This window comes from Cydia pomonella, chromosome 16 (assembly GCF_033807575.1).
Source record: "Cydia pomonella isolate Wapato2018A chromosome 16, ilCydPomo1, whole genome shotgun sequence".
Lineage (NCBI taxonomy): Eukaryota > Metazoa > Arthropoda > Insecta > Lepidoptera > Tortricidae > Cydia > Cydia pomonella.
Window position 1 is genome coordinate 14590143 of NC_084718.1, and position 19650 is coordinate 14609792.

Genomic DNA, 19650 nt, shown 5'->3' on the forward strand with positions numbered 1-19650 from the left:
TCCGAATATAAGATTTTCTTTTTGCAAGTGTCTATTGTCATATTTTGCTTTAATGATTCACTTATTCTAAGTGATTGAGCGTTGATACTAAATGTTAATTCATCAAAGTCATGAAAAAAAACAAGAAAATGCAAAAGAGTAAACACTGAAGTGGCTGAAGCCTTATGAAAATAGAATGTTGACTTGAGAAAATCAGCTCGTGAACTGCTCAAGTCAATGGGATAATGCATCTAAAGAAGTAAAGATAAGAGTTATTTTTGAACATGCGGAAATTTCACAAATATCTCGATGCAAATTAGTGATGCGAAAGGTTTCCTTTCAATTACACAGTAGATTTATTTACGAAGCTAAGATAAATCTCACGACCTATGTGAAAAAACTGGGTTTGAATAATTGCTTTTGTCTAGACATAACATTAAACCAAGGTAAGGATTATCTTAGCCATGAAATGGATTAACTAATTACTATAGACACTTAAAGAAGTACATATCCGCTGTTTCAATTTAGAGAGAACTCAATCGGACTTTGAACATAACGTTACAGCAGAACGATTCGCTTATGGGCAACCCATACTCCAAAAATAACTCTCTAAAGATAGTTAACTATATTTTAAGTATCCTGTTAAATTGACCTTGGTAATCCGTTAGCGTATATCTGACATTGCAGAAGGTCACCGTTTATCTGCAAGTAGTTGCGCAACAATACCTAACCTATTGGTAACAACTCATTATTGATATTCGTTGTAAATACGACGCAAAAGAGGCTCGTCAGAGGCTCGCCACCGTGTATTCAGAATCGAAACCTCGTTATCTGCAATATCTGCTTCTCAGTCGCTCGTATATGCATATATGCAAGAGTGTTAAAGAGACAGATAACGAAATTTCGTTTTTCGTGTTTCGCGGTAGGCATTCTGATCGTACGTTACCTTCCGGTTTTCCTTTCGCAAAATAAGGACGACTAGTACAACGAACTGGTCGAAATGTTGCGAAACTGGTATTTAAAGTTTTATTTTAGCATCGTAGCATATGCCAGTGAGGTTACAATGTTGACTTGACTTCCGACTGTTTCATTTGAGAACACTGCGAGTATTGTTTGAATGTTCTCCACCGTTTTCAATTATTGAACACATTACAGTGCATGCGTAGACATATATGTTGTGTTTACAATCGGATACTGACGTCAGTAGAACCAATGCCAAGTGTATGTTAGAAATTGAGACTGAAATCTTAATCAATTAAATCAGAGATGATAAATAAAAGCCGGAACAAAAAACATCAAAGTTCAAGTCTAATCTTTCAGGTCCGGTACGAATGTATAACATGTGATAGGTATAATAAGTGCATTCCAATTCCTTTGAATAGGTCATTATCATTATACTTGTTTATTTTTGAGATCGCTTCTGGTTTAAATATTTGTTTTTTCTATTAGGCACTCCTACGCAAAGGTAAAATAAGATTCGTTGCTAACCCTAGTAAATAAAACGTAAGAACTACGTAAAACATTTTGGAACACGAATCAGGAACAACGAAATCTCATTCTAGCGTTAATATGAAAGGTTGCATAACATTCGGCATATTTGCATCTTGTATCCCATAGGTATCCCCGAACAGGGGGCCTAGCCAAGACTAGCAACTTAAACAATGAACAGAAATAATCACGTCGCTTTTTATTGTATCTGTAATCCCGTACATTTTTATTTTACCTATCGAATCGATATACGATTGTCATTTTGGTTACGGCCCGGGCCCAGCTGCGAAATACCTTTTTCGTTCGTTCGACTATTTGTCTCTATCGCTGGAATATGCAAAACATTAAAATATTTAATTCGCACTATACCGCTGTCCCCTCTTGAAAGACTATATACCCAAGGGATAAAAACGATTACAAAAATTTCATCATCTTTATTGAAATTTCGGTCCGATTTCATCATCGTTGCTATGTTACTTGCATCCGTTCCGTTCAAGCACCCAATGTGACTCCGTGCCTTATTATTACTAAAGTTACGACTGAATCTGAATCTGTAGTTAGACGTGAACTCATTTAATAACAAATCAAGTTTGGATAAGTATATACAACAACAGACTTTCGTTATTTCTTTGCTTAAGTTTATATCCGAATTCCATTTTTATTAGGCATAGGTGCGATTAAAGATACGAAATTAGGAGGCTAGTTTTTAATGGCTTATGCACTTTTTGATGTCACGATGCCATTGATTATAATACCATTGACTTGGTCTGATGTTGACTTAGGTAACCAATTGACTATACCTATTTGCGTGGGTCATTATTACTTTTATTTTATTTTATTAGAGGTAATAGTTAAAAAAGGTGCCATTTGAAGTATTTTATTTTTAGCTTTCATTTTACTACGTCCAGATTTAAGTTAAGTTCTGGAGGCAAAATAATTTGAAAAACTGGCATTATTACGTCACTTTTTATAACTATTACCAACTTTTTTTCGCCATACACGAGTGACCCACCCACCCTATAATTAAGGTTGCCATACGTCCCGTATATACGGGACTGTCACCGTATTGAATGATCGCGTCCCGTATTTGGACGTGTCCCGTTTTTGTCGCGAATAATTTTATACCGCTGTAGAATACCTAGAAAATGGTCACAATCATCTCTGTGTAACCAGTCTGATTACCTATGTAACTTAGCAAGGGGCATAACAGAGCAAAGCATATTAGAGTATTTGCAAAATTCGCTTCGATTAGTAGTTGGTACCTAGTTGATAACACCAATAAAAAAACTTGGCATTGAAGTAAAAAGCGTTGCGATAAATGTGGTTCACTATTTAAAAAAAAAGTGCAAAATGTGCATATAATAGTTATTTACGATACAAGTGCAGAAAATAGGAAATTCGCAACGAGTGGTGATAAATTAAAACATGACCGAAGGGAGTGTTTTAAATAGACACGAGTTGCGAATTACCTATTCGCACGTGTATCGTAGAAACGTTTTACAGTACATATGGCTCTTTAAAGATGAGACATATACACGGAAAGTGCTCATTCCCGCACGTGTGCGGGAAAGTAGCACCATATATGTACTGTAAAAGATATTATTATTCTACTATTGTTGATAATAAAACAAACAAATCTAGTGTCGTAAAAGGGACATCGCGTTCCGCACGACTAGCCATTAGGTCGTTGACCAAGTGAACAGAGTTGCATAACATCATTGTCTTTGGCATAAATTAATCGCATCAAGTTACATACCTAATTAATTTATTGATTTCAACGTAAAAAATAACGGTTGAATGTCTAATCTGCGTGTACATAATGGGTATAGTAAAACTGTAAAAGCATAAGCAGGTCTATAAAACAAATCAATATTTGTTGGCGTGTTTACTCGCGTTTGGCCCAAAGCCAACTGCTGCGTTCAGGTCACCAGCTCGATTTCTCTTTGATATTAAGTGAGTTAAAAAGAGATGGCATTGTATTCTACATTTTTAGAAGCTTTATTTGTATGTCGGTAAATCCGTAATCATCGACCCACTTGGCGGGATTCGAGTAAGCAAGGGCCTCAATGTTTGAAACGTGTAAAGAGGCTACCAGGTCTACTCCCTGCCCACTATAACTTGGATCTTTTTAAATCCGAGAGTGTCCATCGTAGACAGTATCGTACCTACCATGAGGTGAGATTGTGGTCAAATGCTTTCCTTTATAAAATAAAATACTCATGCGGGTCTTGCGCTTGTTTGACAATGACGCAGACGTGGACGGTAAAGAAAAAAGACTGTTACTATGAATAGCTATCGACATTCTATGATAAAATTGATAAATCAATGCAATCTCATCGACTTTAGGATGGATTGGCCACCGGTTTGGACCCATTCAGTAGTGTAAGTTAACGACTGTCCCAGACAATTTTCTTTTTTAAGGAACCACCAACTGTTTGGAAATACATACGAAATACCAAGTCAACAAAAGATGATGTTTTGAGTAAAAATTCGCAGACTTTAGTTTAGGCTTTCATGGACCACCAGTTATAGGTCAACCACCGGAATGAGTTCTTTATGGTATTTTACTTGTGGACGGAACAGCTACCTGTTTTGTCAACATATCCCGGGGTTTTGTATGCGGGAATGATTTTGTGCGTTTATAACTTTATTGTAGAACAAGTATAAAACTAAGAATTAAATTAAGTATTAATCTCCAAATGTGCTTAGAAATAGTTTATGGTTTTTCATTTTTTGACTAGTGTAATACATTCCCGCATCTAAAACCTCAGGGTATGTTTATCAGTGAATCATGTTATCGTTGCAGTGAACTTGTATGTCAGACATACAAGGTATACAACTCCACATCCATTGAATGTCGTTAGCTCTGTTTACTTCAAAACCCGGTCATTATGCATGTGTGGGTGCCCAGGTATGTGTGTGCATGCACCGATTGCATTGTTTACCAAACCCTGTCATGCAAGTCTAGTAAACGGGTAAAATTATAAATAGACTGCCAAGGACGTGTGAGTCATCATACTCATCGCATTTCAATTCTTAATTATGTAAGTTACATAATGTTAAAGAAAGTAGGACGTTAATATAGCAAGACCCTAAAATAAGGTAGCCGACCGATTTCAACAGTACATTCTGGACTGTAAGTATATATTCACAACTTTGGGAACAAATCAAATTATTTTACTAAATATTTATAATAATTTATATGTATGTGACGGGGTACCCTAGATGTACAGGGGGCGTTAGCCGCAGTTCGAAGCCGATCTCCGCTACTGGAGGGCTTTGTTTGTTACTTATTCATTAGTATTTTCAGTTCCTATTTTAGGGGCCTGCTGTATAAAAGTCCTACTTTCTTTAACATTGTGTAACTTACATAACTAAGAATTGAAATGCGATGAGTATATGACATTTATTTCTTCATCCATTTTATAATGTATTTCGTTCTTATTTTAAAAAAGTCATCATTCCGAGATTTCGTAGTCAACAAACTAGGATCCACACATGGCGAACCTGCCACACCTTTGCAGCGGTATCGCGTGCGCGAGTGGAATCTATAATATGGACGCAGCCGAAAATAATGTTACGTTAAAAATGAAAAGTTTATCTAGCTATAATTCTATGTATGGTTTTTGCATGTTAGGGGCGTTTACAATGGTACATGAAAATTCGAAACCACAGGCATTGCTTCAATTTCAGTGAGACTAATTGTTACTTAATGATTGTTACAATAGATAATAGCCACTTACACGGATTAGACATTAATCTCTATTATCATGTTATGTTTCCAGTTGACATGTTTGCGTGCATAAACATGCAACATCTTCAATTATGTGCTATTTATAGCTCTAATTATCTTTAATAATAACTGATGTAGAGTCGTTAAATAAAAGCAACAAACAGGATAACGATACTTTGATAAACTACACATGTAGTGTAATTACTTTAAAAACAACACTATTTTTTTTACTGGAAACATTCAGCCTTAGAACCATAATATTACTTTGCTAAATCTCGTAATCTTAACGTGCTAGTCAATAGTGCTAGCCCGTTATTATTTCGCGGATTAGCAAAGTAATATATTTGTTTCACAAGATGATGGCTTGGTTAGGTTAAGGTTAGAGGGAAAACGAAAAATTGTAGATTTTAACCCTTATTTGAAGAGGTTTGAATTGAAGTTTTTTTTTTTTCAGTTTTGGCCATTAAAGGGTTAAATTGTATTTTTACACGGTTTAATCAAGGGCAAATGCGATAAAAAAAAATCACCGAATCCTAGACTATTTTTTGCAAGTGCAGTGCGGACTCTAACCAGTAACCAGAAAGGTTTAATTTTTGTATTAAATAGCTAGTGATATAGCCAAGGGACCTGACGAGTATTTTTTTTAATGAGTATATTTTTAATATTCAACGTAATTGAGATAAAAGTTAATAAATAAATAAAAATTACTCGCGCGACGCCCATTTCGCTTCCCTTTTTTTCCCTCTAATTTCCTGGCTTAGGTATGCCCTCTCAGTGGACCGACGATGGCGCCGGTGGGTAATCGTTTCGCAATTAAGCTATACCCAAGGAATTAGATTTATGTACCATTTCCTCACAGTGACATTCAATTCTAAGGCCGCTAGGGATCTCATTATTATTGTCACTGTGACAAGATACGATATTCTACAGAAATCGACATCCTTGACCGTACAGAGCCCCTAGTGTAAATTTATTCGATTTCGAAACGTGACGTACCCGTTAGCGTGAAGTCTCATTTAGTACGGGATTTAGACACAGCGCGCCAAGCGGAACATTTTGGAAACTCAAAATCCCATACAAAATGATACTTAACGCAAACGCACACGTCACCTTACGCCATCGAATAAATGTACACTAGGGGTACAGATTTCGTAGACCAAATTTTAAGTTAGGAACCGTATAAAGAAAGAACGAAAATAGGCTAGAAAAATAAGAAGGGATTTAAAAAATAGTACCTTGTCAGTGAGCCGCTGGATTTTAGATTAATCTTTTTCTCAGAAATTAAGTCTGTCACTGTCCAGTTACAACAAAACAGGATGCAGAAGCAAAAGGCACTGATATTTTAACTTTAAAAGAAATCAACGCAAAGGCACGTTGTATCGGCCATGATAGTAATTGTCCAAGACCGTACCGATTGTGCAAATCATATTTCAATATATTATCATAGAAAACCTATGCCTGTCGCATGTTTATCTCCAAACAAGAGTTAAAAATAAATAACGATAAAGAAATTAACGAATACGAATACCATATCAGCTTTTAAAATGTCCTACAGACGTGACGTGACTAATGTGACTTCAGTAATCTTGAAGGATATTATGAGTACATATTTTTGTAAGTATATTAGGTATATTTTTATTAAATCATTTATTGCAGACAACATGTATATGTGTTTATTATTCAGGTTGATCTTGATAGTAAACGAAATCAGACAGATATGATTTAATGAGGCATTTTTCTTTAACTTTAATCTTTATCAATATCTTTTACAGTACATATGGGGCTACTTTATAGCACTAGTGCGAGAAGTAGCATATTACGTTACTGTGTCGAACATTTAAAGGGCCATATGTACTGTAAAACGTTGTACGATACATGTGCGAATAGGTAATTCGCAACTCGTGTCGATTTAAAACACTCCCTTCGGTCGTGTTTTAATTTATCGCCACTCGTTTCGAATTTCCTATTTTTCGCACTTGTATCGTAATGTACTATTATGAACGTGTTATTTAAAAAAATCGAAGGTCAAAATTTGTTTTTTCCATCACTCGTTGAAATCGCAGTTGTTAAATTTGTTATTTTCCCGGTTCAAATTTAGGTAAACAGCAACACTTAGACTGCCTTTACACTGAGGCAAGGCCGTCTTAAACTATGCTGGGGCCCTTGGGAACCAACGAATTTGGTGCCCTTTTGGAAAGTACAGAAAGCGAATTAAACTAACATTTTTCTACCATGAACCATGATCAATAATCAAATATACTATTTGTCCTTCAGAGCCACCTGCTAAGATGTGCAAGCGGGACATCGCTATATACTTGCAAAAGCATTGTCTCGCTCACACACTGGAGCCGAGTACGGATCCGTATCACTGTAATACAAGGCAGCCGTCTGACCGGTCTGACTGACTGTGATAAGCGAATAAATTCCTTGCGGGCGGGTGTTTTCCCTTACATATTCACGGGATTTCAAATCTACATATACATTTCTTGCGTGATAAGATATTACTGACGCCGGTCGGACTGCCTATTGTCACTACTAATAACAATGCAGAATAAAGAGTATAAATGTAACATAGCTAATCTCACCTGATGCTTAGGAATCTTAGAGCAGCCTCTCTTCGCCTTTGTCGCATCGCTGTCGGAGGGCGGGGGCTGCGTCGGCGGCACCCCGACACCCTTGGACGACTGTAGCCTGGTCTTGACCACCTCTAGTGGGCATGTCACCACCGCTCCCGCTGTTCCGGCCACTCTGCAATGGAGTTATACGTGTATTTTAACCATGCGTTTTCACATTGTCCAAGTTGATACATGCCAGATATGAATTTAAAAAAGTAAAAAAAAAAATACTATAAGATGTAATGTTTTGAAAAGATGTGTCCCGCCGAGTTTCTTGCCGGTCCATATTGGGATACCCTCCTCCAATTGAGGAGGGATTTAAATCTTCTCTGGTCAGAGGTGTAGGGTTAGAGCCGGTGTAGCTTTATTTGACGTTCATAAGCGCATTGTAATATGCCTACTTGAATAATAAACTATCTTTATCTTTACCATCAAAAATGGAAATCTCTTCTGAGAGCCCTATGGCCCTGATGAGGGATAACAGGATACCATCGTCATCCGGAACTACATACTGCACAAGTTGTGTGGCACCTCATGGGGAGCATCTGCGGACTGTCTCCGTTCAACGGCTCTGGGACTCGTCTATCCCACTGCAGAGTACTGTGCTCCAATTTGGCTACAAAGTGCACACACGCAATTGGTAGACTCGAAGCTCAATGTCACCATGAGATGCATTACGGGGACAGTCAAATCTACACCTTGCCACTGGCTTCCTACGCTCAGTCCAATCCCACCTCCACATTTGAGAAGGAAACAGGCGCTGCTAAGGGAGAATAACAAAATTAGAGCATGTCCTTCTCTCCCAATGCATCAGGAGTTTACCAACCCGCCTATGGCGAGACTTAAGTCCCGTCGCCCGGCATACGCAGCCGCTGCAACACTCACACAAAATTCCTTCGATGTACAGCAGCTCTGGAAACAAGAATGGATGAGGCAAGCTGACAGCACCCCGGCCGGAAATATCGACCCGACTATCATGAACAAGGGGACCGACCTTCCTAGGAAACTATGGTGTCGCTTAAACCGCTTAAGAACCGGGCACGGACGATGCAACTTCTTCCGGCATAAGTGGGGTTGGAGAGACTCCGCGCTATGCGACTGCGGCATCGAGGACCAAACTATGGAGCACATCATCCAGCGGTGCCCACTCCGCGCATACTCGGGTAGCCCGGTTGATCTATTAGACTTGACGCCCGATGCTGTGCAATGGTTGCAAAACTTGGATGTTGCCTTATAAATAATACTGTATATGTGTAATTTTGCCTATGTGACTATATCGCCATACGATTAAATAAATAAATCATGCTACCAGACCAAACAAGTGAAGGTTGGTTGAGTGTATGCATGTTTGTCCATATTTCCATTTCTTTGACACACCCAGCTGAAAGGGCTTTACTCATTATGTCATGTCTTAGTGACAAGCTTTAATTTTCATGATTTTTTTTTTATTCTTTTATAGTTTTTAAATGAATATTTCAGATATTTTATTTGCTTACAATGCAACATATTTTTTAAGTTTTTAATTTTACTTACATGGCATTTTTAACTTTTCTTTTTGTCTACTACCCAGAGGTTGCCTGTAAGAGATCCTTAATTAGCAATTAGACCACTCATTGTTTAATTCAGTCCAAGTATGAAGGTCATATCCTTAAGGTTATAGTTTTGTCAAGTTTTAATAAGCCATATTTTAATGAAAAAATGTTTTGAACATGATTTGGCAAATAACTTGTGAGCCCTTTTGCTTTTATGTTTTTTTTTATATAGTATGAAGGTACAGAAGCCTCCATTATGCATGGATCAACACACATTGTGGCCCGTTCTTTTATATTTTTTGTTTTATTGTCAATTTAAAAAAAAAGTTATTTTATTGTATTAATTGGCAAATTAGATTATTGAAACTGATGCAATTAATGTTAGGCAAGTGGCATTATGTATGTCAAACATTGATGTACAATGGATTCTAACAAGACAGTTCTTCAAAAACAGTTTACCTTAGTTCATAATGTTTGTTCAGAAATATGATTATGAATTCCACACCAATTCAATTTATATAATTTTATGTGTTTCAGTTTATATATATTTTAGTTCAGCCTAGGTAATAAGGGTGATGACATTTTGACTAAAATACAAATATCTCAGTTCTGCAATGGAATTCTGCTTGGTGCCCATGGAGTGAAATAAGTACATAGAAAGACCTATCTAATGATCTAGCTCTCATTTCTGTTGGTTTTCCCACCAGGCTCCATACAAAGTCGGTCCTTTACCTCTACATCACAATGATGCAATATTGGGTTATTTAAAAGTAAGTATAGAAAATATATTAGGGCCTGTTTCACAATGTCCAAGTAAAGTATTGGATAGCTTATTAACAAATAAATTAACTGCCAGATATAACTTCCTAAAAAACTTAGCATTTCTTATTATCCAGTTAAGCTTTTGAAGATTGTGAAACACCAATGATGACTTTATTCATCAGATAATTGGCAAGTAGCTTAATCAGGACTTTACTTGGAGATTGTGAAACAGGCCCCTAATATAAAATTAAGACATTCAACTTTTTTTAAGTAGAATAAGGCGGGTTACATAATTAATTGTGGGTTGTGTTTTACAAATAAAAAAGAAAACTAGTATGCCATGGCACCTGAGTCAGTAAATGTAAATAATACAATTTCTTTTTTTCCAGTTTCTACTACCTATCCATATGAATTATATAAAAAGTTTTATTGACTTATTCTTATGAGTAGGTATGTATTCCAAATTAAAAGATTAAAAAGAATGAGGCATAAATTATCAGAAACATGTACAATTACGTTTTTCTTGCCATCTCAAGGCATACCTGTTTTGATAAGACTGTTTACTAACTAAATTTGTACAGTAAATTAAAAATCTTTGCGTTATTTATATTGTTATGCAAATTGTACAGTCACATGCTGGCGATCATTTATTAAAAATCGCATATAACAATATAGCATGATGATGTAAATAACATTGGCCACATGTTCCACAACTCTCGGCCGTGCGCCGTATGTAGGTATGTCAACAATGATAAAAAATGATATCAAGAATTATCAACTCGGTATCTAACTCACCCTCCGGCCAGAAGATGTATTGCTGTATCCCTTTGAGACATTTTAGCGCAACCAAAATAATTACATGTCTACAAATTGCGACGGTCTATAAATAAACAAAATGCACCACCACTTATAGCAACGCACCACGCACCGCACGTATACTATATTATCTCAATACGCTTCTTGAACTTAACTTAATTTCAACCCTAATAGGCATCCACTCACGTTAACAAGCTCAAAAAATTATTCAATTGGAAATTTCGATTCGACGCAGTTAAGAAAATTCGGCATAAAACTTCGCACACATCACAACATCACTTTTGCACGTCCACCGCCGTAATGTTTACGCACACACGATAACAATATACTATACGTTATTACTCGCACTCACACCTTAACAACAAGATTGCCAGGGTATAAAAAGAGGCTCAAGTGATGCTTGTTGATCATTTTAATAGGTATTTGCTAGAGAAGAAAACAATTCACTTTCTAGAAATAACAGCAATAAAGGATCTATGTTACTATTTTAGTTCTAAACATTATTTAACATAACCAAGTCTTATATATTTCCCCCAAGGCAACATTATAATCAGAGGATCTCAAACTTTGTGTGCAGCCGGTAGCATTTATATTGCGATAAATATTGTACGTTAACATAGCTAAAGTAAATCTTATTAAAAATATATGTAATGACACTTAGGCCCTTCGCCGACTTGAGCCCGCATGGAGCGGGTGCACGCCCGCGGGTACCATTGTAGGTAAAATAAAATCCTTCGCACACGTCCGCGCCAGTTTTTTCTTTGCTCATGCTATTTCTCGTTAACCCACTTCACTGCTCCATGTATCCGCTCAAATAGGCGAAGGGCCTAAAACTTCATTCAGAATTAGAAAGAGTTACCTGAAAAATTGCATGCATTTCATGAGATTACTACATTACCGTACAATTTGTATAATTATGTAATAGTTACTCATGACTTAAAGTTGCTTACATTCCCCCTCTGTCATGTTTTTACCTAAATGTGCCTAAATCATGATTTTTTTGAACTACTCTGTCAGATCAGATTAATCTCTTAGTGCAACTATTGCTGATGTATCAAGGAGATGTGAGCAAGAAATGGAACTGTTTGTTTAAATAAAATACTTTTTTTAAAATAAGAGAACGTTGTATGCTATTACTCTCAAAGTGTATAATAAAAGTATATAATTTTCTAAGAGTTTGAGGACCAGTGCTTAACAAGTGACGTACGTGACTGTTATCACGACGTCACTGTTGATATAAAAAAAAAACATTAACCCTGTTTCATTATTAAATAAAACTTCAAAAACAAAGGTAACAATATAAAAATGTATTTAATTTAATTAATATATATTAATAATTTAATTTTTAAAATGTCTTATTACAATAATGAATGGCATAATTATTAAAGTTTTACTTACCAGATATATTTTCTTCATCGTTTTTTAGCATGTCTGAAACAGCACTAATGCGCTTAGTGTTGCCAGATTCGTAAACAATTACGCGTATATCACGGAAATATGGTTGGCTTGTGGTCTATTTATAATATTGCCAAAATCTTTCAGTCACATTGAAGGATTCAGGTAAAGGTTATTCTAAACCTCAGCGGTACTCAATCTTTTTTTATGAGGGCTACAAAGACGGTTTTTTTACCTTGAAGTCCGGGCCGCAAGATGAATTTGCCTAAAAGTGAGATTCGGGTGGCAACGTTTTGTATCTATACCAGCATTACTTGGCGAGCCACCTTAAAAAAATGTTGGCAGGCTGCAGGTTAACTACCGCTGTTATACGTAGTTTAAGTAAAATTGTATAAACATATTAAAGTCAGAACAAGCTAACCTACAGGGTTAGCTTGTTCTGACTTTAATAGGGCGATTTTGAGTGAACAGAAGTGAACAGAATGTGTAAGTGTTATTTTATACGTCACAATAGAAGTTTGGTGTTTTAAATAACAATTGCACTGTCTGTGCTATGAAAATCATTACAGAGTTAGCTTAGTCTGACTCCATTTATTACAGTTCTTACATTTATGAAATGTAATACACATAAATAATGCTGTTTATCAGGCAGATTATGCATACGCGGCTTCGCATGCCCTTTAAGTTAGTCTAGTAAAGTATTTCTCGCGATTTTTATGAAAATACAACAGCAACACCATTTTTGACAGTTAGTGCGCTGTCAGTTGTCAGCTGACATCTGTCATATTGCAATTTGTACCACCTACCTCTAATTGCATAATCTATCATACATAATTTCCATTTATTATTGAACTGATATTGTTATCTTTAGGTGCTAAAGGCGACTAGAAAATCGCCGGTTGTCAAGCGTCTTCAAATATCTCATAGTTCAACTTCAACTTTCACCATGTTCGCGTCTCGCAAGCTCGGAATCTTGATGTATATTAATAATTGATTATTTTGGTTAAGCCGATTCCGATTTTACCCGTCGATACTTTGCAGTGGCTCGCTAATTGTTGAATAAATGGCGAGTTTGAACAACAAGTGACAGTAAATTATATTTTTTTAGGCGTGTGGCGGGAGGGTGCCGTCAGAAGCACACACTACCAGACCTGCCATATGAGTACAGCGCCCTGGAGCCGGTGATCAGCCGCGAGATCATGGCGCTGCACCACAGCAAGCACCACGCCACATATGTTGCGAACTTGAATGCTGCTGAGGAGAAACTAGCTGCTGCACAAGCTAAAGGTAGGATTAAATTTAATTACCTTAAACGCCTTATGAATATGACTGTTTATTTTGCCATCCTTATATATTTGTTTGGAAAATACATAGAGTGTCTATAGTTGTCACATCCCTCAGTCATAAGGATGCAACAAAGAAGAAGATATTTGTTATGATGTATTGATTAAAAGTAACAAAAACTACATCATTTAAGTAAAATCTTTGTAAAGTTCTATGAGGATTAAAACTTTATATTGAAATGTAACTTATTAGGCGGGTCCACACAGAGCGAGCATATGTGCGAGGCAATTTCCTCACGCACAAACCGGCCAGTGTAGCAAAGCGCACATTTTCCTCGCCTGTATGGTCACGCCTAATGATAAACAATTATCTTAAACTTGTTTACATGTTCAAGTTTAAAAGTATCCAGTGAAGCAAGGGTGTTGACAGTGGGGGGGAAATTTGTAAGTAAATGTATGCCCCGCCCCCTCCCCTCGCCATCACAGCAGCTGGCAACACCCTTGTAGTGAGGTTTGTTCACTTTACAATGACTTAATTAACATAATTTTCCTTTTTTATTTCGTCTGAATATGACAGCAGAAGACACAGATGCCTTGGTGGGCTTACTCAGTGCTGTGAAGTTTAATGGAGGTGGCCATATAAACCACTCCATTTTCTGGTGCAACCTGACAGCTGAGAAGACGCAACCAAGTTGTTGCTTACAGCAAGCTATAGAGCAGTTAATATAGTTTTATTTGATTGAGTTGCATTAGCTTGATTTTGGGTCATGTTAGATAATACTATTTAGGTTTAGTTTTATTCTAGCCTCCTAAGACCCTGCATACAAATTATTGTACGGACACATTTGAAAATATAGATATGGACAACAAAGTACGAAAAATATAATACACCTTAATATTAGCAGCAATAAGGTTGTGTATACATACTTTTGGGACATTCTTCATATCGATATTTTCAGACATGACTGTATATATCCCACAATATATTTTGAAGTTTTATTGTGTAACCAAGGGTTCCAAATTAAAAAACAAAACAATTGCTTCTGGTCTTGGGATGCTATATTAGTTTTATTATGCTAAAATTTAGTCTTGTTTAGTTAAAGGTTCCTGTAATATCACAGTATCAGTTATTTATTAAGAAACTAATTTTGGACACTGGCATGATTTTAAAAACAGATGATTTTAAAACCTGGCTTGCTCCCAAGTTGCCAAGGTTGTTAAAATTCTGTCTACTACAACTGCATTTAAGACTGCATTTGAAAAAAAAAGTGATTTAAATTTCGAGGTCCCACCTTCTATGGCACCTTCTACTGCCTAAGTGCATTGTCTCTTAGTATCTAAGTAAATGAACTGTCAATACACGATTTTTTTTTATTACCGGCAATATGTTGCAAGATGAATCTCTATGAATATAGGTCATACTGAGCAACTATTACTATAGCGAAATAAATACGCTGTTTTATACATTTTGGCTGGTCTGATGATGATGTTTTCTATGGGAGAGTCAATCTTTTTTTGCTATTTCGGGGTTGGTCCCATAGTAAAAGTTACTTAGTATGACCTATATATTCCGTCGCAAACAGGTAATTACAAAAACATCGTTGCACTTTTCAAAGCTGGTTTGTGCTTGAATTTTTATTGACAAATAGTTACCTAGCAGCAAAACACAAGGTCGTTTGTTTAAAATGTGCTCATACCCCACCTGCTAGCATGAGTTGCGTTCTCCCGCGCGACTCCATACATGTTACTGCTTCTGCTAGCCTTTCTCCGCAGACGTTTCGTCTGGTTGCCCGTGGTATAGGCCTCTCCCATATTCCTCCACGCGTCTCTGTCTAGAGCCTGTCTGCTCCACAAGGCTCATACTACCTACCTGAACTCGTCTTTCCATCAAAATTTTTGTCCACCATCATCCCTTTTCCCATCCCTTGGGTACCATGTCATTTGACTATTTTTCTCTTTTGTCTCCCCCACCTTCCCTCCATACATCTAGCGCGACTTAACGTATGGACGCGCGAGAACCCAACTCACGCTAACAGGTAAAATTTGGTAAGCGCATCAACATTAGAGTTCATTAAGCAAGTCACTGTAAATTAATCATGCCTGTGTCCATTCATCCCAAATTTTTGTGCTTATCTATTTAATTACTTTCCATAAATTTTAAACAGGTGATATTGACACCGTCATCAACCTAGCCCCGGCCCTCAGATTCAATGGCGGTGGTCACATCAACCACTCCATTTTCTGGCAGAATCTCTCCGCCAATGGCGGCAAACCCTCCGACCAGCTCACCAAGGCTATCAATCAGTAATACAACTTTTATTATGCATGGACTGCTTTTGGCATTCGCTTCAATCTTGGTTACCTCCTTGGGGTACTATTCTAATTACGATCAAAAACTGCAGCGGTATCTTCAGCCACACTTTAAAGTATCGCGATTGCACTGGTCACTGTAACTACAAATTGACCTATTTACACTTATATAAGTAAATTTAAATTGAAAGTGTGGTATTTGTTGCTATCGTTAGCAGTCATAATTGGATTCAACCTTTATATGCACTATGCAGTTATCACATTGATACGGATCCGTAAGCTGCTTGGGTGTGTGAACGGAGCAGCACTACGCACGTATTTAGCAATGTCCCACTAGCACCTGAGAGGTGGGGTCCGCATCGAATGTGAAGACTGCCTTAGAGATGTATTCTTCTTCAGATCCTTGGCTCCTTTGCACTCATAATGTATGCATGCCCATTTTTGCCGAGTGCTGGCATAATTCATTTTCAATTGTCCATGTTGCTTTGTTTTTTCAATCTGTTTGTTTTGCCTATGATAACAGTTACCCTTTGCGTGTCTCCACTAATCTGTGTTACACCTGATAGCTTGGGGGTCACCTTTTTGTTGCCATTAACCCCCGTGAGATTAACATTATTTTGTTTTCATAGTTAACACGTATACTTAATTTTCTTGTATTATTATAGCCTAATTTACTTAACTTTAATTTACAGTTGTTTTAGTTAGTTGTAGAAACGCACTGTAGTAATTTCACGGGATATACTAGTACTACTAGTAGTTATTAAACACAATACTTCAAACTGAAGAACCGAACCCTTTTCCTAGAAAACTCACGAATTTTATCTTTTTTTTAAGAAACTTCGGTGGTTTGTCTGTAATTTTTTTCTTCAATCTCGTGCCTGGTCGAATCTATCTTCCCAAGGTTTTTTGTACAATCTGTATCTTGACAGGACTTGCATTAATATCCTAAAGTAATTAAAATAATATTAAATATTATCTTACAAAAACTTATTCATTATTTTATAAATATTTCCAGGGACTTTGGTTCTGTAGAGAACATGAAGAACCAGCTTGCGGCCGCGTCTGTGGGCGTCCAAGGTTCAGGCTGGGGCTGGCTCGGGTACAACAAGCAGATGAAGAAGCTGCAGATTGCCACTTGCTCCAACCAGGACCCTCTGCAGGCCACTACTGGTAACTATTGTGTTACATGAACCTTTATAATTTAGGGTTACTTTGCTAAGGGACTTCTTACGGAGGAATAAGGAGTCCTTATTCATAAAAAAGTACAAACCTCATTTAGTTAATTTTTGTTTTATCTGTTTCTTACTAATGTATATATCAAAATGACGGATTAAGACAAATGATTTTTAGTTATTAGCTAAATGAGGACTGTAGCGCGTTTATGAATTAAGGGGGTTAGTCGGCAATAAAATTATCTATAGATGGTAGGATCGTATAGATGTGCTATACCTCGTGCGCCCATTAGGGACAGAACATACGCAATGCGACCAAATTAAAAACACGGTTTAACATTCCTGACAATATAATATCAAAAACAACCTACGTAATTTGGTCGGGTTCATTGTTACATAAAAACGGTGGGCAAAAAAAGTCTACGTCATTAGGATTTTTTAGAAGTAGGCAGAAAGGACAAGTGAGACTATGACAAGGACAAACAATAATAACGCTTTCTCTGCTAATCCTACTGAAAGTTCTGTAAGAGCATCTAGTTTGGTCATCTCATCCTCCCCCATTTCATCTCTATATTATTGTACCTCTATGCAAATATTGCATTATCTGAAATCTCCAGGCGATTTGTTGGAAGGTATGTAGAGGCCTATTTTTAAAACAAATACGGCCTGGAATTTAGCTAATTTTATATCAATGGGCAGAGGCGTTTTTGCTTCTAGAGTCAGACCAAGATAAGTTGACAGCGATTTTGATAACCCAGCCTGTTCATGTGTTTATTAAACTTCATAATTTCATAGAACTCTGACGTTTAAAATAACACTGCACTGTCTGGGCTGTCAAAATCGCTACCAACTTATATTGGTTTGACTCTATGTATATCTGTCATTTGGTGGAGAGGACAAGTTTGCCAGTAGAAAAAGGCGCGAAATTCAAATTTTCTAAAAGACCATAACCCTTTTCGCCTACATTTTTTACATTTGCCGCTTTTTTCATTTGACGGAAATGGCTTGACAGACTATAAATAAATCAATTCCTGCCTTATATTTAATGAATGGTTGCCATATTCGGGAATATCCCTTGATCTCTTCTAGCCTTTAGTCCTAGCCTGAACTTGTTAAGTAAAAATGTATGACAAGTGTGGGGGACGCTCTCCTATTTACATACATAACAACTACACGCTTATTAATATTATTTAACTTAACATTACCAGAAATTAAAAGGTAACATTTTTTAGGATTGGTGCCTCTTTTCGGCATCGACGTCTGGGAGCACGCCTACTACCTCCAATACAAGAACGTTCGGGCTGACTACGTAAAAGCCATCTTCGACGTCGCCAACTGGGCCGATATCTCGGCCAGATACGACAAAGCCCTGAAGTAAACTGCATTTATGGTTTAACCTTTTTAGATATACAAGCTTTAATCACATAGTGATTTAGTTGTGATACCTGTGAACATCATTATAATTTATAAGTGAATTAAGGTTCCGTATTTTTATTTAATTGTCTCTACCAAGTAAATCAGAATTTCTTATACCGCGACAGGCGCGAGACGAGACAGATTGGCGCGGTGCGACTTGATGCCTTGTCGCGTGTTGGCAGCACAACGTATATAATGATTATCATGCTCTGTGGGCAGCACAACTAATGCGCGGCAGAAGCGACAAACTCGCGATCAAATATTATTAAAATGGCAACGGATCGCGAATTAAACTAAAATTCGTAGCACTATTCAAATGTTTCTTTACACTTACAGCGCCATCTACTTGAATTGTCAAACTGTCCGCAGGCACGATCTTAAGGGGCCCACTTATGGAGTGTGGAATTAAGAGGAGTGGCATCTCTTATGGTAGAACTGTTGCAAAAGTGTCCAGCTGTCAGCTATAAATAATAGTTCCAAATCTCTCCAGAGTAGCGCTAGAGTAGCTAAGAACCTAGGCGTCATTGACGGAGTGAATTGCGCTGTCTTGATTAGATTTTTTGGTTCAAGTACTCTAGGTATTGTAGGGCCACCTATTTAAAGTTTTTTGATGACACTTTTCGGTACATGGAGATTTCGTTCCTTATCTCCACCTTCCGTAGTTCCGAACAACTGACAGGCAGAGTGATTATATTCTATGGAGTGTGGAATTAAAAGGAGTGAAACTTCTTATGGTATAACTGTTGCAATAGTGTCCAGCTGTCAGCTATAAATAATAGTTCCAAATCTTTCCAGAGTAGCTAAGAACCTAGGCGTTATTGACGGAGTGAAGTGCGCTGTCTATGATTTGTGTGCATTTGTTTTTTTTTCAAGTATTCTAGGTATTGTAGCGCCACCTATTTAAGGTTTTTTGATGACACTTTTTGGCACATGGAGATTTCGTTCCTTACCTCCACCTTCCATATTATATGCAATACTGTCTTACTATTTATGGAAGGTATGATATGGCCTCTACCTTTCATATTACTATTCATGCTTGTTGCTAGTAGCTAGTTGCCTACATGAATAAAGTATATTTGAACTGAACTGATATCGTCCGGCAGACCGTTAATCAGTGGGCCCCTTTGGACTTCTCTACCACAAATAGAA

General features: G+C 37.1%; 2 protein-coding genes across 5 annotated transcripts in view; one reads left to right on the forward strand and one right to left on the reverse strand.

Annotated features, from left to right (window-relative positions):
- Window positions 1-11248, reverse strand: part of LOC133526530 (mitochondrial carrier protein Rim2) — a 32337-nt gene extending 21089 nt beyond the window's left edge. The window contains exons 1-3 of one of the 4 annotated variants that reach the window (XM_061863205.1): window positions 10905-11247; window positions 9349-9392; window positions 7786-7948 (exon numbers count right to left, since the gene is read on the reverse strand). Coding sequence is in view for 2 of the 4 variants with exons in the window: in XM_061863204.1 (XP_061719188.1) it covers window positions 7786-7948; window positions 10905-10945 (204 nt within the window). In the remaining 2 variants the exon portion in view is untranslated. Of the gene's footprint in view, window positions 1-7785; window positions 7949-9348; window positions 9393-10904 lie in introns of all 4 variants that reach the window. The other 3 variants (XM_061863204.1, XM_061863203.1, XM_061863206.1) reach the window with 3 other exon arrangements.
- Window positions 11249-13104: 1856 nt separating this feature from the next.
- On the forward strand, window positions 13105-18565 carry LOC133526531 (superoxide dismutase [Mn], mitochondrial). The gene is made up of 5 exons (XM_061863208.1): window positions 13105-13298; window positions 13429-13607; window positions 15769-15907; window positions 16929-17083; window positions 18318-18565. The coding sequence occupies exons 1-5, from the start codon at window positions 13267-13269 to the stop codon at window positions 18461-18463; spliced, it is 651 nt and encodes a 216-aa protein (XP_061719192.1). The 5' UTR covers window positions 13105-13266; the 3' UTR covers window positions 18464-18565.
- The last annotated feature ends 1085 nt before the right edge of the window (window positions 18566-19650 follow it).